Source organism: Bidens hawaiensis, unplaced genomic scaffold, assembly GCF_021521415.1.
Source record: "Bidens hawaiensis isolate Kalapana, Puna unplaced genomic scaffold, B.hawaiensis_p1.1 tig00002477_1, whole genome shotgun sequence".
Classification (NCBI taxonomy): Eukaryota; Viridiplantae; Streptophyta; class Magnoliopsida; order Asterales; family Asteraceae; genus Bidens; species Bidens hawaiensis.
The window spans coordinates 1906499-1928776 of NW_027491136.1; the positions used below are offsets into that span (position 1 = coordinate 1906499).

At 35.9% G+C, this 22278-nt stretch overlaps 1 protein-coding gene and 1 pseudogene across 2 annotated transcripts; one reads left to right on the forward strand and one right to left on the reverse strand.

Moving 5' to 3' along the window:
• The first annotated feature begins 1817 nt into the window (after positions 1 to 1817).
• Positions 1818 to 5643, forward strand: LOC143619689 (putative methyltransferase PMT2; annotated as a pseudogene). Its single transcript, XR_013151220.1, has 6 exons — positions 1818 to 2439; positions 2688 to 2898; positions 3424 to 3712; positions 3801 to 4190; positions 5023 to 5100; positions 5213 to 5643. The product of XR_013151220.1 is annotated as a putative methyltransferase PMT2 (transcript).
• Positions 5644 to 15049: 9406 nt separating this feature from the next.
• LOC143619607 (HVA22-like protein a) lies at positions 15050 to 16878 on the reverse strand. The gene is made up of 5 exons (XM_077091497.1): positions 16785 to 16878; positions 16582 to 16608; positions 15695 to 15817; positions 15377 to 15620; positions 15050 to 15294 (listed from the first exon to the last, which is right to left on the reverse strand). Exons 1-5 carry the CDS (start codon positions 16844 to 16846, stop codon positions 15232 to 15234), a joined length of 519 nt encoding a protein of 172 aa, XP_076947612.1. The 5' UTR covers positions 16847 to 16878; the 3' UTR covers positions 15050 to 15231.
• Positions 16879 to 22278: the final 5400 nt, after the last annotated feature.

The window sequence follows — 22278 nt, forward strand, 5'->3', positions numbered from 1 at the left end:
TGTTTGGCTCGTTTATGAGAGACTAAGTTGTGTATCCAGAAGAGTGTATTGTGGTTGTCTGACAGATGAGTGGGCTGAGGTAAGGCATGAAGTTCACGTTGTATGCGTTGATCCAAATTAGTGCTGCTTTATTAGTATGGGCCATAGCTCAATATTCAAATTCACAACCTGAAGTGAAAATGATAGGTTGTTTATTGACACTCCATGAGACCAGATTACCTTCAAAGAAGGTAGAGTAGTCATAGTTAGATCTTCGTGTCTTGAGACAGCAAGCCTAGTCTGCGTCAGAGTGGCCAAGAATATTAGCATGTGAAAATTGCTTGTTAGAAAGACTAAAACCTATGGTCGCGTGTGGAAATGTTAATATATCTAAGGATCCTTTTGTCACATTGATAGTGAGTGATGGTTGGCGCTTGTGGGAACTGGCTTACTTGGTTCACCGCACAAGAGATATCAAGTCGAGTTATGGTTAAATATTGCATAGCTCCAATAAGGGATCGGTAATGAGTTGGGTTTTTATAAAGTTCTTCCATAGTAGTAAGGACCTCATTTGAAGCATGTGACGTATGAACAATCCTGGAATAAAGAAGAGTAGCTCGGTCTAGAATGTAATGGGAATATTTGGATTGGCTAAGAAACAACCCATTAGTAAGGACCTCTATTCTTTTTTATTTTCTGGAAAAAAAAATATATCAAAAAGGTACTCATTTTAAAGAAAATAAAATGTTCGATTTAATTTAGTTTTTTCGTTTAAATATGTCATATAAAAAAAGTTAACAATGTTATAAAAGTGGATGAATTTGCTTAATTTTAGGTTCTTGTGTATGGTGGAAGAAAAGTAATTTTACATAAAATTTTATTCAAATTTTACTATATGTTGTATATGTAATTACAATACTTGATTCTTACAATTAATATGCTAATTTAATTTGTATTTAATCCAAACCCCTACTTTATAAATGAAGCTTTTGTAAAAGTTAATAAATTGTGTAACTTAAACACTTAGCCCTTTGGCTAACTAAAATTCTAAAAGTTAATAAATTGTGTAACTTAAACACTTAGCCCTTTGGCTAACTAAAATTCTATTTTTAACTCATTGGCAAGAATAAGTTATACATTTGGCTTTTATGACAAATAAGTAGTAATATCAAATCAAACTGAATTGAGTGAGCAGCTTGGAATCAAGGTCGAGTTAATCTCAAGCTAGCCTTGACTCGACTCAACTCAACACAAGTCGATAACATCCTTTAAATGTGTGACCCAGAATCCAAGAAAATGGTGGCCCATCGCAATCATCACCAGATTCACAAATCACAACTATCGTAATCACAATCATCATCATCGTCAAATACCTAAATTCTGCCTTATTTATTATTCACTACTCTTAACAGTTGAATACTTGAACGCATATACATACATTCTCTGCTGACCAAATCATCTTCGTCTTCAAGATCCGTAAGATTCTTCATCAGTCCATCAGCTTTTTAGAGAACCCAGTTGAATCCAACTATACATCTCTTATATAGTTATATTATATGATTAAGAAATCAACATCTGTACTTATAACTTATGAGCTACACCTTTGGTCACGCCAATTAAGTGTTTGATAAAATGCCTAGTGTTAGATTTCTTTATAATCATTGTTTTTTTCCAAAGTAGTTATTTTTCAGTTGATTTGGTTAATGGTTATGAAAGCATTATGATTTCTTCAATACATATTGGCATTGCATTGTTTGTTACAAAAGTATTTCTTTTTTAGTTGATTTGGTAGGTAGTGAAAACAATGTGATTTCTTTAATATGTATTGCAGGTAACTAATGGCAACTAAAGGAAATCCAGGAGACAATAGAACTAGGCATCATTTTCTATTCTTTTAATACTAGGCTTATGCTGCTTTTTGTACTTGCTCGGTGCGTGGCAACGAAGCGGTTTTGGCAAGGGAGACAGCATAGCTCAAGATGTAACAAAGACCGCCGATTGCAGTGTTCTTTCAAATCTAAATGTGGAGAAGAAAGCCAGTGATTTACAATCAGAAACTAAGGTTTTCCCACCTTGTGATGACCGACTTGTTGACTACACACCGTGTCATGATCAAATGCGTGCGATGACATTCCCGAGAGAAAACATGAATTACAGGGAACGACATTGTCCGCCTGAAAATGAGAAACTGCACTGTCTTATCCCCGCCCCGAAAGGGTATGTGACACCCTTCCCATGGCCCAAAAGCCGTGATTTCGTCCCGTTGCAAACGCACCGTACAAAAGCTTGACGGTAGAAAAGGCGATTCAGAACTGGATCCAATATGAAGGGAATGTTTTTAGGTTTCCGGGTGGCGGGACACAGTTTCCTCATGGGGCTGATGCATATATTGATCAGTTAGCTTCTGTTATCCCAATTAATAATGGGATGGTTAGAACTGCATTGGACACTGGCTGCGGTGTAAGTTTTTTTTTGTTAAAGTTTCAGTTTTTATTACACCATTGGCTTTGAATTCATCAAATTGTTTGTTAAAGCTCAAATTTAATTACTTATTGGATTTAAATTCATCAAATTGTTTGTTAAAGTTTCAATTTTGTTTACATTATTAGCTTTGAATTCATCAAACTGTTTGTTAAAGTTTCAATTTTTTTTACATCATTGGCTTTGAATTCTTGAAATTGTTGGCTGAAGTTTGAATTATCATGTAGGTTGCAAGTTGGGGCGCATATTTATTCAAAAAGAATGTGATAGCCATGTCTTTTGCACCACGAGACTCACACGAAGCACAAGTTCAATTTGCACTTGAAAGAGGTGTTCCAGCAATTATTGGTGTTCTTGGAACTATAAAGCTTCCTTACCCTTCTAGATCTTTCGACATGGCTCATTGTTCTAGGTGCTTGATACCATGGGGCGGAAACAGTAACTTCATAAACTTAAATCTTTAGTTAAAAGGATTGTATAAGCTTACAGGAAACTCACCAAAATAGACATTTTGACCTACTTATTGCACAAATAGACATTGACTCTTAGCCCTTTTAAAAAAAGATATATTCAAAACCACGCAATTAGGCAACGCCAAATAAGCACAGTCGGCTAAAAAGGTTAGTTTTCAGCTGCACTAAAAACCTTGAAAAGCACAAGTTCACGAAAACAATAAATCAAATCAATGCACTTGTAAAGGTAAGCTAAATTTAGCTGCCGGCAGATATTTACACGTGTAACAATTTGATTGGTTGTTTTCATGGACCCCGTAGTTCAAGAGTTTTTATGTCGTCAGAAAACTAGCCTCCTTAGCTGGTCATGCTTATTTGGTGTAGTTGGTTTTGGATGTCTATTTTTAAAGGGCTAAAGTCAATGTCTGTTATGCAAAGAAATCGGTCAAAATGCCTATTTTGGTGATTTTCCATAAACTTAAATGAAATATAAATAACTAACTTTTCTTAGGAGGAAAGTACATGATGGAAGTTGACAGAGTCTTGAGACCAGGTGGATACTGGGTTCTTTCCGGGCCACCGATTAACTGGAGGGTTAATTATAAATCATGGCAACGGTCTAAAAATGAACTTGAACAAGAACAGAGGAATATTGAGGAAACCGCTAAACTTCTTTGCTGGGAAAAGAAATATGAAAAGGGCGAAACCGCAATTTGGAGGAAACGAGTCAATAAATCCTATTGTCAAGAACGTGACTCTCGTGTTACCATGTGTAAATCTAAAAATGCAGATGATGTCTGGTATAATATGAATATATTATATACGTAATTGTGTATATATTTTTTTGACTTCAACGATCATATTTTGAACCTGTGTGCATGTGTGTAGGTATAAGGAGATGGAAGCTTGTGTGACACCTTATCCTGAAACAAACAACTCAGATGATGTTTCTGGTGGTGAATTAAAACTGTTTCCCGAGAGGTTAAACGATGTTCCACCTAGGATTACTAGTGGTTTGGTTCCTGGAGTCTCTGTTGAGAATTTTCTAGAAGAAAACAAATTGTGGCAGAAGCATTTGAATGCTTACAAGAGGGTGAATAAGATTATTGACTCAGGGCGTTATCGTAATATTATGGATATGAACGCAGGTCTTGGAAGCTTCGCTGCTGCAATCGAGTCTCCAAAATCGTGGGTCATGAACGTGATGCCAACAATTTCTAAAAAAGACACTCTTGGTGTGGTTTTTGAGCGCGGTCTGATTGGCATCTACCATGATTGGTAAAGGTTCTTTTATCCTTGTAGTGCTGACGGGTCCTGATGAACAAATTTTGACACTTATGCGAAAGTGTCTAAAAGTGTTACTATTTTTCTTGCGCATCAGGACACATGTCAATACTAGAATCCTTCCTAGGCCTGTAAATGAACTGAGAAAGCACGAACGGAGCATGCACATGCTCGTTCATTTAACTTTAACCGACCAAAAGATCGAGCATGTACAGTTAAACGAACAGGGTTTTCTTGCTCGTGTTTGTTAGTTAAGAAAATGAGTGTGATCATGTCTGCTTATGTTCGTTGTTAACAGTATAAACAAACGGTTCAATACATATGGGCGAACATAACTGAGCTAAAACCAATTGAAAGTAAATGTGAACAGTGATGTGTTGAGCTTAAAAGGTTATTAAAACTGAACTAAATTGTAATGGGCCTAAACAATTTAAATAGATATTAACAAATGTAAACAAACGGACTTAAAAAACATAAACTAATCTTTTGAACATAAATAAACGTAAGCGTATGAGACATGGGTCATGTTTGTTCGTTTATTAAATAAACGAAGATAAATGAATTTCCCGCCGCATGGTTCATGGACGGTTAACTGAACGCTTGGTTCTTTTACAAGCCTAATCATTCCTACATTTCTTCAGACAATGGCCGTTTTACAGAAACACATATCTACACCATCTATCTTTTCAAAAATGCCAAAAAGAAACTATCTTTTTGTAAAAATGAATAATCTTGGACAAACAAAAGTGTCATTTAAGATCATCAGTTTTGCATTTATATTCCCAAATTTTATCTAAAGTCACTCTTTCTTTATTTTTTCTTGAAGGTGTGAAGCCTTCTCAACTTACCCAAGGACTTATGACCTAATACACGCAAACGGTCTTTTCAGCTTGTACAAAGACAAGTAAGTTTGTGTTTATGTTTATGCATCAAGATTCAATAAATGACACTCGTTTATCTTAAAATTCTAAACCTTTTGTAATCTGAATGTTCTTTTCATGTGGGCATGTGTGCAGGTGTAGTTATGAGGACATTCTTTTGGATATGGACAGAATTTTACGGCCCGAAGGTACAGTAATAATACGTGACAGTGAAATTGAGGTTATGAAAGTGAAAAGAATCGTTTCTGGCATGAGATGGAACATAAAAATGGTGGATCATGAAGATGGACCGCTTGTTCCAGAGAAGATATTGTTTGCTGTTAAACAGTATTGGGTTGCAGGTGCAAATAACTCCACATCTTCCAGATGATTATGGTGTAGGATGCAATTTGTTTAAGATATTGTTTGTTTTGATCTTGATTACTTGTACCAAATTATTTAAATTAGTTTTAGATTTAGTGGTAGGTTTAATATAGGGTTGATATAAGAGTTTTTGAAACCATGGATGTCTAATTATATGTAAAAGCAGTTTTGTTTTTACTTGTGATACCTGTTGGTCCTGTTTGAATTTGGTTTAAACTATGATCATATCATATGTTGTTATGTTTGCAATAGTCGAATGATACTAGGAACACTAATATAGTAATGAAGTTGAAATGATATTAATGTGTCGGATCTACGTAGTGTTCTATTAAAATATGTCAAATAACAAAAAATGGTTCAGATGTTAACTACTTAATGGTTTTCATTTGAATCTTTTTGTTAGTTAAAACTGTTTTGTTTTTCTTGTTTTTAGTATAATTTTATGTTATTGTGATTTATTAAGTTAACATTATAAGTCTCTCTAGAAAAAAGGTTTTGAGGATTAGGATTTCTTCATGATTAAACTCCTTTTGTCTTATTTCCGCCACCTTATTAGAAAATAAGAAATGGTGATTTTGTGTCGATTGTCACTATTGATGTTAATAATGTGTTTTAAAAGCGAAAGATCTAAAGTTGAGGAACATAACATCAGATGTATGTTTTGGTAACTTTGACCGGTGGCATCTTTTCCTTTATCTTAATAAGCATGTCCTTAAGTAGAAAGAAGCGGGCTCATGAATTATTACCAAACATTCGGAGATGCTCGAATGCTAGCTAAGATGACATTTCTTTTCAAAGCAGTTGAGTAAGGGAGTTTGAGGATCCAGGACTCTAGGAGGAGAGAGAGGAGAGGAGGACGTTTGTGTGGAAGGATGGGTCAAACGGCTGAGCGGGCTTCTATAACACACAAACAATTACTCTGTTTTTAAAAAAACCATGAAAATAGTCAATAAAAAGAAAATATCACTAATCAAATGTTTACACAATCCTTAACTCTTTAAATTAAAATCTGGACGATTAATTTTATATAATAGTTTTCTAATCATGTTAATATATCAATTATTTATCACCATACTTGGTTATCTTTAAATATATATTAGATAAATCATGTTATTAATATATTCTGAAATGAAGGTTTTTGTTGTTTATCTTTTGTAACTATCAAGTTGCAGTTCCAGTGTACTTATTTTAGCCAACAAAACAGATCATAGTTGCTAAATCATATACAAGTCACAAATATAAATTAACTCTTAGATATTTATTTCCAAACTTGTGGGTAGCAACTAACCAATAAAACCTCACTTAGTCCTCGTGGTCCAGTCCAATGTCTCGAGCCATACATCCTAGATGGACCCATTTGCAATATGCTTCATTTCAAACACTGTCACATTTATAAAAATCTACTAGCAAAATTCGAGCCACAAATACGCACCGGACCCATCACAACTACCCTTTAATGCTTCCTTTTGCCTTTAAAAAGGGAAAAAACTCGAACATCATCTATGCAAGCTTAAGTTTCTCCATTTCTTCAATGGACATCCTTGGTAGCTCTTGAATCTTTTCTTTATTGTTTGCCAATATCTCCATGGTAGGATTGATTAATATTGGGAATGTGAAGTGATCCTCCTTTTTGACGCTTGGTCGGACATAAACAGCTTTCTTGGTAGAACAAGGACCATGGAACCACCTCTTACCGCTAGAAGACTTTCTCAATGCCCCGTGGTTGTTGCTATAACTTCTTGTGAATCTTTCACTATCATTGAAGAAGCGTGAATCGACTTACTTGTATACGATCAACGTTCCTCGAGTATGAGTGTGCTATATCACCGATGGTTTTCCGAGATACGAGTTCTTCCACCTATAAAACGAACAGCACCGTGAGCTTACCCCTCAGAAAGGAACAGAGGGGTCCTCTTTGGGGTAACCCTCCGGTGTGAGAATCAGATATTGTAGGAGAAGATAATAAGGATGTGAAAATGAGTAAAGGATTTAGAATATATTTTCTTGCCCCCCCCCCCCCAACTGTTGAGGTGGTGTGGTATTTATAGTATTAGGGTTTCCAATGATTGGGCTCAGACCCAACTAGGGCCTTTTTGGCCTCCTCCTATTGCTTCGCGCCACGTGTACTTAGGACACATGGTGCTTTTTCATTGATTATTCTCTGACCAAGGTATTTCACCTGACCCATGTGTCATCACGTGGTGGCACATGGGCTTTGCTGAGTTGTCCACCCTTCAGTGGCAGCTGTCAATATCAGCACATTCTTTATTCCTTAAAAGATACCTTCTGTAAGGTTGTCTGATGAGTACAATCATGGTTGTCCTTATCCTGATTTGGATTAGACTATTGTCTCATTTATTGTGTGTCGCTTACGCGCGGCCTTTATACGCCTATCCCGGGGATGCGCAGGGTCTTCTCTTTATTCTCACACCAAATGTGTGTGTTGTGTCCATATGTGATATGCGCCACGCACAGGTGTTTCATGCGCTTGCGCATAGGTTTTGGCTTTGTGTCTTCATGACTCTGTTGCCCAGAATCTTCCTCCTACTCAAGTGAAGGAACCTGAGAAAACCAAGGGTTTTACTTCCAAGTTTTCCTTGTCTTCTTTGCCTCAAGGTGTGGGTAATCCTCCAGTCCACACGAGGTATGGTGCTGCTACCTCATCTCTGCGCGCGGCGGACAAGGGAAGCGGTGCTGCGCCTGCTGTTTCGTCTTCTCCAACAGGTATACTTTGTTTATATTTTGTGGTTTTATGAGTGTGATTCCAATGGAGTTATTAATGAAGCTTTGTTCACTCAAATGTTTGTAGAGCCGGCAACATTGGTGGCTCAACCTCAGGCACAGCAAGGTGCCAAGGTTATGCCGAAGATTGTTTTGAAGTCCTCTGTTTTGCCCTCAAAAAGGGGGGGAAATGGACTTCATGGCGATGCTTAATTCGCGGACTGCGGTGCGCCAAGGTATTTATTGCGCTTTGATTGTCTGATTTTTTCCTTTAGTTCAAGTCATGAATCATTTCTCCTTGTTGGTTTTTTCATAGGAATTATAGCTGGCACACAAGCTGCTGGTGGCACTGCTAGCGCTGACGCCGTTAGTTCTGCTCCTGCTCCAACAAGTACTGAATCTCCCCTCATTGGGATCACTAAGGAGCAGGAGAATATTTTTCGCGATGCTCTAACAGTGTCAAGACCTCCCTCACCTCCTCCTGCGCGCAGCCCTCCTCGTGAGACTATTTTTTATTCTTCCAAGTCGCAGGAGAAGAGACCTGTTATTGAGGATGATGAGGAGGTTAATTTTGAAAATTCTGATGGTGGCCGCGTAAGCCCTATAGCGCCACGAGATTTCGTGGCGCAGCCTTTTTCTCATGGGGCAGGCAGGAGCTCATCAGCTGGCGCTAATCTTTCTGCCGGTTCTCTTCAGGTATAAGTTTATTTTGCTCCGCTGTGCAGACTTCCAAATTAGTGTTTAGATAACTAAAACGTTTCTTTGCGTTGCTTTGTGTTTGTAGGGAGCCGATCACATATACCGCCCGAGCTGGAGTATCACTAAAGAGAGCTCATTCCAATCCTTGGGCGTATGTGAAGACTTTTGGGCTCACTCTGTTCCTCCAGCTGAAAGGAGGTTTCAAGAGGACCGCGCTCGCGTGGATTTGCTTAATAACCACATTTTTGCTGGGTCTGCGTTTTTTGCTGCCTCCCAAGAGCTTCGCGATGATTATATAAAGGTACGTGATGCCCTTGCGGAGGCCAAGCAAGAGGCTAAGATTTCTGCTTGGAATCTTTCTGATGCCCGAGAGAAAGCTGAGAAACTCCAAGCAGAACTTAGCGAGAACCGGGCAAGTACGCTGCTTTTGTGAAGCGCGGGCTTGAGCTGCAAGCTGCGCGGGAGAAACTGCAAGTGGCAGAGGTAGATGCGGCCAAGTACGCGCGTCGAGCGCGTGACCTGGAGTTGGCAGTGGAGGCGCGTGACCAAACTATTGCGCAGGTTAATACTGAAAAATCTTTATTGGAGAGTGAGGTTGCGCGCCTGAAGAAAGAGCTCGATGCTGCGCGAGCGGAAAAGAATGAAGCCTTGGCGGCAGCAGCGTCTGACAAAGAAGAGCTAAAACAAGCCAAGGAAACTGTTAAGTTGTTAAACTCCCAAATCCCTGCTCTTGAGACGTCTGTTTCTTCCCTCGCGCAGGACAAACAATGGCTGATTTCACAGGGTGTGACTCGTTGCGCTTATGCCATGAAATACTCAGACGAGTTTCAGACCCTTGTGATGGACTGTAATGCGGTGTCGCGCTTGGTGGGTCGGGCTGAGGGGTTTAAGGATGGTTATGAATATGGCATGCTAAAGAAGAATCCATCCGGCTACCCTTATCAGCTCGACGCTGTCTGCGCTGACATGGCTGAGGTGGGGGAGAAGTACTTGAATACTCCAATTCCCATCCTTGAGCAGGTATTTTAACCTTAATGAGTTTACTTGACTTATTTTCATAATCTTTTGTACTTATACTGTTCCTTGTGATTTGCAGATAGCCGCGCTTGCTGACCAGCCCGATCTTGGCGCTTTAAAGAAATTACTTGATGAATGTGAAGGGACTGGTGGCAATGATGATGGCGCGGGCAACGCTACCTCTGCCAGCGACTCTGGCGTGGCCAAAGGACCTACTCCTGAAGCTATCATGACAGAAGACGACTATATTCAAGACGAACAGCTTGATTATGGCAAGTTTGGAGATGACGAGGAGCGGGCTGCGCCAGATGCTGAGGGAGGAAATATTGATGAGGAAGATGAAGAGGCTGATATTAACATAGAGATGAAGGGGTATGCACCCGCCTTAACATCGAGCGGGGCAGGTCAACCCACAAGATATAGACAAGAGGCTTGAAATCAGGATGTCATGAAGACACAAAGCCAAAACCTATGCGCAAGCGCATGAAACACCTGTGCGTGGCGCATATCACATATGGACACAACACACACATTTGGTGTGAGAATAAAGAGAAGACCCTGCGCATCCCCGGGATAGGCGCATAAAGGCCGCGCGTAAGCGACACACAACAAATGAGACAATAGTCTAATCCAAATCAGGATAAGGACAACCATGATTGTACTCATCAGACAACCTTCCAGAAGGTATCTTTTAAGGAATAAAGAATGTGCTGATATTGACAGCTACCACTGAAGGGTGGACAACTCAGCAAAGCCCATGTGCCATCACATTGACAGCTACCACTGAAGGGTGGACAACTCAGCAAAGCCCATGTGCCACCACGTGATGGCACATGGGTCAGGTGAAATACCTTGGTCAGAGAATAATCAATGAAAAAGCACCAGGTGTCCTAAGTACACGTGGCGCGAAGCAATAGGAGGAGGGCAAAAAGGCCCTAATTGGGTCTGAGCCCAATCATTGGAAACCCTAATACTATAAATACCACACCACCTCAACAGTTGGGGGGGGGGAAGAAAATATATTCTAAATCCTTTACTCATTTTCACATCCTTATTATCTTCTCCTACAATATCTGATTCTCACACCGGAGGGTTATCCCAAAAAGGACCCCTCTGTCCCTTTCTGAGGGGTAAGCTCACGGTGCTGTTCGTTTTATAGGTGGAAGAACTCGTATCTCGGAAAACCATCGGTGATATAGCACACTCATACTCGAGGAACGTTGATCGTATACAAGTAAGTCGATTCACGCTTCTTCAATGATAGTGAAAGATTCACAAAAAGTTATAGCAACAACCACGGGGCATTGAGAAAGTCTTCTAGCGGTAAGAGGTGGTTCCATGGTCCTTGTTCTACCAAGAAAGCTGTTTATGTCCGACCAAGCGTCAAAAAGGAGGATCACTTCACATTCCCAATATTAATCAATCCTACCATGGAGATGTTGGCAAACAATAAAGAAAAGATTCAAGAGCTACCAAGGATGTCCATTGAAGTATTTGGTTCTGGTACTATAAACAAATGTGACATAACAAAAACCTTAGTGAGAAAAATGTCAATTTTGAGTTGGGACGCGATTCCAACGAGTGAAGAGAGTGTAGTTTTTGATGATGTGGCGAGTGATGCAAGTTCTGATTTGTTTGAGATAGAGAATGTGTCGACAACCGAGTGGGAATCGGCCGAGTCCAGGTGTGTGAGTGTTCACTCACATAAAAAAAGGGATAATGGTTTGTTGGGATGCAATAGTTTCAAATCTGTTAAAGTAGTCGAGCCAGGCGTGTATAGAACGTCCCACAAATAGGTACATTTGATTTGTATATGTATGTATGTATGCATGCATGCATGCATGCATGAATGCATGTATGTATGTATGTATGTTAGAATGTTGTGAATGTTGTGTTATCTATATATTTTTGTAACCCAATGTGTGTTTTTTCAATCAATTAAAGACTTAAAAGTATGCTGTAATAACTGTCCAATGTTGTCTACAAGGTATTCTAATGATGGCTCATATGTTTGGTGCTTATTGCTTTTTATGTTTAAAATAATTGATGAATTGATATTTAACTTGTAAATTGGCCTACAACCATATATCAATGCTTTATAAAGTCATGACAATTTGAGAATTTTTAGTGTTAGCCTGAATTGAGATAAAAAGTGAAATCTATTATGTCCAAAGTTATCAAATTTGATAATCTGCAAGTGTATTAAATGACCATCATTATTGTTAGATTCAGATGATTCTAAGTTGAAATTGGGATGAAATAATTGTAGCAGCCAAAGTAACCGTACTAAGATATTGTGTACTTTGTCCCCGATGGATTGCGCATGAAAGAACTCAGGATCTGTTTTTAGCCACAAATTGTTCACCATGACAAAACATGATAGAGAAGGTTTCTAGCTTCCTTATAAAAAAGACTTTGTTCTCCTCCTCAACTGATGTGGGACTTATATCTCCATCCCCCTAAGGAGCCCTCATAGCATTCCAAATTGACTGTATTAGGAAATTGCCCGCTTTGCCCATAATGGGTCACCTATCCAGGAACTCATTGTTTTTTTGTCACGTGACAACCGTTACTCGCCTAAACAAATGCATCCTTATAGAAAATGTTTGAACCCCTTATAAGGAAGACTTTATTTTCAATCGACGAATTGCTCGCCCAAGCAAGTTGTGTCCTGATGGAGAATGTTTAAACCCCTTATAAGGAAGACTTGTTCTGCTCCTCAACTAATGGGGGACTTACAGAATCACTGTAGTGATTAGCCACCAATTGAGGTGAGAATCGAAGAGCTCTGATACCACTATTAGCCTAAACTAAGATAGAGAGATAAATCTATTCATAGCCAAGCTATTGGAATCGATTAGCTCCAACTGTATTGAATGACCACCATTCTCTATTACAAGAATCAGACTAAATACAATTAAGTCCCTTAAACACTCGTAGAGAATATGTCTGAGAGTCAGATCCTATCTTAACGATTATTTGAGGTAGTCAAATAGAGGTTTTACATAGTTTTAATGAGTACGGGAAATCTTGAAACTGGATGACATAAAAGATTAAAACGGATTCAAATCTTAATTTTGGCTCACGCGTAGAGTGAATCAAACTCAAGAGTTGAGAATATGCTGTGATTCAAAAGCCAAAAAGGGTTGTAACATTTGATTAGTATTTGGATGTTATTGAATGGTACATTGTAATATGCCTGAGTCACTCGACTCGGTATGCGCCTGGTGAATTCAACATTGAGAGGACTTTTAACACACGTAGAAAATGGTACAAGGGTTCGTTGATGCAATACATTCAGTCGTATATAGAATTACGACCCAAACATCAGGTACATGTGATCCTGTATGTATGCATGTATGTATATTAAAATGTTGTATTATCTATGTATTTTGTAATTAAAATGTGTTTTTCAGTCAGTTAAAAGTATGTTGTAATAAGTGGCCAATGTTGTCTTGAAAGTATTCTAACGATGGCTCATGTGTTTGGTGCTTATTGCTTTTTGAGTTTAAAATAATTGATGATTTGATATTTAACTATTAAACTGGCCTACAACCATAGATCAATGCTTTATAAAGTCATGACGCTTAGAGAATCTTAGATCTTGATGTCTCTTGATGTTTCATAATAGTTTTTGGTTACTGGAAAACAAATTTTTACCGATTTAGACTAAAGCAAGACTCAAATCGTGACCAGCTCGACCCAACCAAACACATAAGGTCCAGGTAGTGGTCTTAACATTAAGTTTAAAGGCAACCAGTCTTTCGATCTAGATCGGTTTAAAGCCAAACATGATTGGTCAAAACCTGGGCTGACCAGTCTAATTAATCACATAATTTAGCACTACTGGTAGGCAAACCATAAACACCTAATATAGGCACTGATTTGTAACTTTAAAGAGAGATATATACGGTACATGAAGGTGAAATAATAAAGTAGATTTATCTGATGTTTTGATATTTAAAGAGAGAGAAAACACGTATTGGTTTTTAAGGAAATATATAAGGTGTTATAAGGATCATCATCATCGTACTCAGTATATCCCACCAATAGCAATGCTATGGTAGGGTCTGAGGAGGGTAAGATGTAGACAGCCTTACCTTTATCCCATAGGGATAGAGAGGCTGCTTCCGGTGAGACCCCCGGCTCGATAGTAGTTTTGAATCAAGCCTTGGACATAAGACACACAACACTCAATCATCGGGACACCGGCTGATTGGTGCATATGCCCTTATCTTTCGGCTATCAACGCCACCACATGATGCCTATAAGGATATTATGATATAAACTTACTAACCATACAATGTAACTATTCCAACAACCAGTACAGACCTGAAAAAGAACCAACCAAACCTGAACCTACTAGATCAAAACCAGCCAAGCCAAAATCCGACTAGGTCAAAACCAGCCAAGCCAAAACACACCCAGGCTTCGGCCTCAGTTTTCAACCAAAAACAGTCTTTTAACTCTGGTCCGACACACAACCGGACTAGTCCAATCCATTACAGTCCGGTCCTCGGTCTCAAATCTCAATTTTCAACCAAAATCTGTCTGATTCTCATCCAGTCACAACTACTCTTCTACAATTGATCTAGTCCAGATCGTTTCTTTCCAACGCTCATGAGCCCATGCTAAAGTTTCAATGCTATATGATTTGTTGTGCTGTCTAAATTAGGAATGAGCAAAAGACCAATTAAACGACAAAACCAAACCAAAACAGCCAAGCCAAACAAAGAACCTACAGCTCGGTTTTGTGTTTTTAACCGATAATTATGGTTTGGTTGTTATACCTTATTCTAAACCAAAACAGCGGCAAACTTGTTTGAATATTTGCTATTGGGTTCATGGCGAAACATATTATTTTGAGTCAACTTTCAGGCTGAATTCATTAATAAGTGGTGGACAAAAAAAATTAAGCCAAAAGTTTATCGCCCAAACATTTTAAACCCAAATGTAAAACCGAAAATCAACTCATAAGTCTATAACCAAACCGAACCCATACGCAAAACTGAAAACCAAAATGTATCGGTTTTCTAAAACCGAAAAATCATAATTTTAGTTCTGATTTGTTTGAGCCCCAAAATCGAGCCATGCACACCTCTGATGGTGTGTATTTGGATGGCATGTGTTTTTCTGTAATTTGCAAGACAATAAGTTGTTGGACCAATTTACTCGACAGATTACTCAACTAAACACGGTTTATTTACAATGATTATCAGACATTGATAAAAGCATGATTTGATTCACAAGCTAGGATACTTCAACACATTGCCACAAAACAAAACAACAGAGTTTTACCATCATAAAGACATAAACAACCTCGTAAATCCTCCATGATGATGCACAAACAAACCTCAATATCTATGGTCATCTTCAGCAAAGATACTTCCACCTCCATACCTCACTTCCCTATCAGACTGCATTAACCAAAACACAATGAAATCTCATAATATAAAGAAAAGACGTCCAAGTAAGAAACTGAAACAAATAGATGCATACGCGATGAATAATTTCTTGAAACGCGTCTGGTCCATGTTCCTGGATGTATTTCTCTGCAGCAGCTAAAATGTCATCCGGTTTACTAAACACGTCTTTCTTTCTAGGCACATACCATATGTTTATCGTTTGTTTTCCCGTGTAAAACGGTCTAACATAATGTTCATAAACATATGCAGCGCCACTGAAGTATGGTATCACTAACCAGCAGGTTACAATCAGCTTTGCATATGACCAGAACGGGATCCTGATACGCGACAAAAAGAATTATAAAGATGCTCATATAATAATGAAAATAATAAATAAAGTATGCAACTTTACCATTCAATGAGCTTTGCGAAGGTTAGCTCGAAGAGAGTAATCATGGAATATAAGACCCAATATGTAAGCCATTGTTGATCATCCACTGGAGATTTAGTTTCTATTGCCCTGATTGAGGCATATCTATTTAAGAGAAAAGGAAAAAAAAGCTCATTATTCACTGATTAAAGCTAACTGATTTAAAAAAGGGTTAATACAATAAAAATCAACTTACTCTCGTTTTGCATAAAAGATTTTGTAAACCCAATTTTGGTATATTAATTCCCTCGTATAAGACCATTTGTTATGGTGGCGTGAAAGTGGCCGTGTGACACAGGTTTGGTGTGAAAGTGGCTGTGATCTTTGCGAGCCAACTCACAGGCGCTAAGGGCTCAAATGTTTTAATAATTATTATATAACCAATAATTTATTTCCACTCATCCCATTATCAAATTTTACATTTCACCCCACCATAACACATATTTTTGAACGTGAAGTGTCAAAGCCATTTTGCCACATCATCGCTTACATGCCACAATTTGCCTCTTTCACCCCTGCCATAAGGCCCTGGGTTATACATTAGTGTTTGTCGTTCAGGGCATCAAAGCTGATTTGGCAAAGGTTAACGAGTGCGACGTCACTCCCTCCATGGGTTAAGAGGCGTTAAAGGCAGGATGTTAACGGGATTTAAAATTGTTTTTAAATTAAACCGAGGGACATGAATGTATGCCCCATGGCCTAGCACATAGTCTAATGTTATGTGTCAGTTGCTAGCAGCACAACTATGGCATTTAATACACAAAAATTAATGATAGCACATTGGTTTTTTGTATTAAGTATTAACCCTTAAAATATGGAAAAAATAAATTTAAACAAAAGAAAAAAGGTTTGTTGAGAATGAAACTTACAGAGGATAAGCCAAACTAACAACAGGTCTGCAAGATTAAATTGAGAAACCAAATGAGAATCCTCAAAAAGGAATAATAATAATAATAATAATAATAATAATAATAATAATAATAAGCTTGAATTAATCACTTAGAAGCATGGTCATGATTTACTAATATAAACCCTAAAGGAATAAAGTTGATATTTAGAAGAATGAATTGACCCGGCAAGAATGTCGAAGTTTTGAGCGATTAATTTGAGCAAGTTTCCAGCTCCAGATCCCATCTTCTCTTCAGTGGAACACCCAACAACCAATTTGTTTTTACTTTAAGAATGAATATAGATGAAAGTGAAAGTGTGTTTGTGGAACAAGACAAGTGGTGCTGAAGCAGCCAGAAAAAAGAATGTGAGTGCATTGGTTGCTTGTATGGTACGAGTAGTCGTCTCACTGTGGTTTTAAGAAAGAAACACAATAGGTCTCTACAAAAAAATTGAACTGGTTGAGTCCATATAGTTTCAGAAACGAATAATTTGAGTCCTTGTCGTTAACTGAAAATTTGGAATTGCTAGTTTACAATTTTTTATGATCCGTATAAGTCCTTGTGGTTAATTGATTACTCACTTTTAGTCATTTTTTAAAATTCTCTCCAAATTAAAGAATTAATCACCAATCAAACCATAGTCAACCACCCAAACCATAATCAACCAAATATAAATGAACCGGACTTTTTTGTTTAACAAAAATAAAAGAACCGAATTTTTTTTTAACAAAAATAAACGAACCGAACTAATTTTTTTTAACAAAAAATAAATAAACTAAACTACTTTTTTACTAAATTAAACGAAAGTAACTACTTCTAAAATAAGTAATCAAATCGAACTCCACCTTAGAGCAAGCTACGACGATATTTTTGTTTAAAATAAGTTCGGTTAGCTTATTTTGTTTAAAAAAGTTTGGTTCATTTGTTTTTGTTAAAAGAATGTTGTTCGATTCGTTTTTTTTTTTTTTTGTTAAAAATAAGTTTTGTTCATTTATTTTTTTTTAAGTAGTTCCATACACTTGTTTTTGTTAAAGCGAATTGTTCAGTTCGTTTAGTTTAAAGTAGTTCGTTTTGTTTATTATTATTAAAAAAAGTAATTCGGTATTTTATTTTTGTTTTTTAAGTAGTTCGGTTAGTTTATTTTTGTCAAAAAAGTAGTTCGGGTAGTTTATTTTTGTTAAAAATGTTGTTCAATTTGTTTATTTTTGTTAAAAAATAAGTTTGATTCGTGTTTTTATTTTGTTAAAATGTAGTTGTATTCGTTTATTTTTGTTAAACAAGATGAACTAAACTATTTGTTAAAAAAAGTGATTCGGTTCGTTTAATTTAGTAAGAAAAAGTAGTTTGATCCGTTTATTTTTTGTTAAAAGATAAGTTTGGTTTGCTTATTTTTGTTAAAAAATAAGTCCGGCTCGTTTATTTTTGTTAGAAAGGTAGTTTGATTTGTTTGTTTTTGTTAAAAAATAAGTTCGGTTCGTTTATTTTTGTCAAAAAAGTAGTTCGATTCGTTTATTTTTGTTAAACGAAATGAACTACTTGTTAAAAAAAGTGATTCGGTTCGTTTAGTTTGACAAAAAAAATTAGTTTGGTTCGTTTTTTTTTTTGTTAGAAAGTAGTTAGGTTCGTAAATTTTTGTTGAAAAGGTGGTTCGGTTTGTTTATTTTTTATTTTTTTTTAAATTAGTATAATTCATTTATTTTTGTTAAAAGGGGAAGGGAACTCAAGGTGACCACTTATGAAAGTTTAAGGACTTAGAGTGACAATGTATATATGTTGAATCTACCCCTAAAGCTAACACAGTTAAGTAACGGCATGGACTCAAATGATTCATTTTTGAAACCACAAGGACTCAATCAGTTCAAAATATTTTTTGGGACTCATTGTGCCTCCGCCTAGAAACTATGGAGACATAAATAGTAATTTTCTCTTGCGATAATGATGAGGTGAGTCGCCTAAATGAAGACCGGGGCTGATCAAATTTTGACTTTTATAGAGCCAAATGGCTAGTACAAGAATATTCAAAGAAAAAACAAGATAAAAAAATATGCATATGGCTGAATCCTAATTCCTAAAACAATAAAGACGACGCCCTTCAAATCTTCGGGAAGAACAGTGGCAGACTGGCAGCAAAGAGATGGAAGAGATGGGCCGACCTAATCTGGAGCTCATCAAAGAGACAAAGAGGAGAGAAGTGCATAACAACCCAAAAGCCCAAAACATGTGAAAAGAAAATAAACATTATATAATATATTGTTCTCGAATGTCATAACTGCTTTTTGGAAAGATCACAGCCGTGTAAAGTCCACAACTTTTGATCCTCACCGTCCAAAAGGGTAGAATTGCAGTTGCCTAAAAACGAGGAACCTGAACTCCCTACATCTTCATATCTGTGAATTGTTAATGAACCCATCTCATTCGTCGACTCTATGTAATCTAATATTTCTCTCACGCATCAATTCTATTACAAGTTATCGAACCTATAAATCTATTCACTATTTTTGATTTGTGATTTCTTAGGCCTTGAATCTAGAAAACAAGACAGAAATAGACGAAAAATTCGAATGAATAAATAATAAAGAATAAAAAAGTATTGTTTCCCTATAGTAAAATTCGAAAGTAAAATTTGAAGCACATATCTCCTTTCGATGAATGCCCCGAAAATTCAATCTAAAATTCAATATTCAATTTCAATAATGAATATAAATATTTTTAATATTTTGATACGAAAGAACTCCTTTTCTATCATTATATAAAAATAGCTAAGATTTCTAAAAAAATTAACTGACTATGAGTAGTCAGGGATAGAAGAATTGAGGGAATTTTCTGAAGAATCTTGTGAAATGAAAAAAAGGTGGCAAAAAACGACAGAAAGAAATTGGCTAGTTATCATTATAAGAGATCCAATAAACTAGCTTTTGAACCCGTGTAATACACGGGAATTTTCAAATGATAAAACTTAATAAAGTTGGTAATTTGAAATAAAGATAGCTTTTGAACCTGTGTAATACACGGGAATTTTCAAATGATAAAACTTAATAAAGTTGGTAATTTGAAATAAAGATACAAAATTAAAGGGAAAAACAAATTAAATACATATTACAAACAATAAACAGTTTAGAGTCTTAAATTTACAAATTTGAGAAAATCTTTTTATATACAACATGCGTAGTTTTATCACAAGTATTCCCTTCATCATCCAATATCAAAAGTTTAAGACCACGTCTGCTGGTCACCCTGGATAACGCAACATATAATTGTCCATGGGAAAAACAGGACATCGGATATGAATCAGGTAAAATTTGAAAAATATCATAAATTAAATCAAATCAGGTTTCAAATACTGTTTCTCAATAGAAACTTGGATCTTCGAGCCCTGTAAAATTTGAAACATATCATAAATTAAATCAAATATGAATCGGGTATTAAATGAATGTTATTATACGTAATAAAAGTTTATAATACTTCCTTGTCCATAAGTATAATTTCAACAATATGAGTATCAGTATGACACTTTATTACAGGCGTCCTCCATAATCTTATGACTTGGCCTTGAAGTGTGAAATTCGAGTTATTAAGGTCCAACCCTTTGAACATGGTGATGTTTGAGGAAGTAATCATGCTGAGAATTACAAATAAATATCAGTATTATTGTTATTAAGACAGTAGGACTATAAGTGTATTTGTCATGAAGATAAAATAAGAAATACTAACCTTTGAGACATTTTTATGATAAGCGTGCTTGCTCTGAGTGAGAGGAAGATTCAGAATGTAAAAGTATTGATGTACAATATGAGTTTTTAAATGTGTTTATCGAAGAATCATTAATAAGGAATGCTTGAAACTTGACTTATCAAATCCCGTGATATTGGTATTATATTCAGGGAAGTTGTTTCAAAAGATAAATTGGAATTACTATAACTTTAGGAAATAATCACACCTTACAAATCTGAATTCCTTAATATAAGGATATGTAATTAAATTTGTAATTAACTTGTGTTAATTAAATATTTTAAATTTTTATGTATAAGAAATGGGTGCTCAATTTCTTAAACGTCATAATACATTTAAATATATTAAAATTTAAAATGAACTTTGTTAAATGCTACAACTAATTAAAACCTTAAAGCATTGAAATTTAAACTTTAAAATGTGCATGAAAACGTTGAGGTCATTAATATTGTTAGTAAATACTTAGTTGAAATTGTAGGTTTTTTAAAAATACATATACTATGTATGGATCTAATTAATTTTATTATCATAATGACTCCCGACTATCAATAACGTTTAGTTCCATTATTATAACACTGATTTGAATGCCTAAATAATCAGATGATCCTGAGATCTTCATCAATGACACATTCTTATAATAATCTTCTCTAAAATAGTTCAATATTTTTTATTAATTAATTTACAATTAATAAGTAATTTTCAAAATGTTTTCAATTACTCAATTTAATGCTATTATATTTGCTAAATATATACACAATTTCAATTTTTCAGTTTTGCCAATATCTATTTTCTAAATTTAAATACATATTCAAAGGTTTATTTTTGGATGTAATTAAAATCATTTGATAATTTCATTATTTGACTTTACGTTTAAAATAAAGATTTGAACTTTCCTAATTAATGGTATAATTAAATGACATTCCATTTACCAAAATTACATATAATAATATTTAACATAAATATAATTTTCAAAGGTTTATTAACGGATTAATTAACATTAAAACCAAAAAAGTTTCAAAAAAAGTTGCTAAATAAATTTAAAAATTTGGACTTCTATATCAAACACATTTCAAAAAATGAAAATAAGCTTAAAGTTGTGCTAGACGTTTAGCTAAACCCATGAACCCACCAGGCCAACCGACCCCAACCTGTTTAGCTAAATGTTTTTGTGGGTTTGGCCGAAACCCATTTACAGTTTTTTCAACAGGTTAATGCATCTTGACTCGGTTGACCAGATACACTTGTTCAATAAGATTACTAATATTACTTCATATAACATTTTAATATGTTGAATAAAACTATTAAGGAGGTTTTATAAAAGAACCTGTTCGGTTCGATCCTCTGCTATCACCTCTCTAAAGTCAGCATCTCTAAGCATCTTAAAAACAAAATTAAAATAGTCAATACAAACACTAACATATAAAGTATAAACTAACAAAAAACTTATCTTTTTTACTTTTTATTCATCAACTTTAATTTACCTGTCCATAAGCTTCAATATCATGAAGATACATTGGCCAGACACAACAAAAATGCAGTCCAACTGACTCCCAAACATATTGGGAAAAATCCTTCAGTCACAGGAAGTATACCAGAAAATGCTCTTGGTGTGTATCTTCAGTTTCCTCAAATACAGGTTTCCAATGTTCGTAGTAATCCTTGAATTCATCTTTGATTTCTAAATAAACACAAAGAAAAGAAAAGAAAATAAATGATATTGCTTAATTAAATACAAACAGAAACTAACTAACTAACCTTGGTTGTCTTTTTCTTCCGACTTGTTAATCTGCTGTTTCTGTTGTTCCCTTGGTAAAACGTAGTTATAGCTTGGCAGATTCCACTGCACAGGCCAACCGCCAATCTCTTATTCTACTTCGTAGTTAAAAGGATTTGTTAAAATCAACCAGGAATTTGTTGTACATATCCTTGAGTTCATTCTCGGTGAAA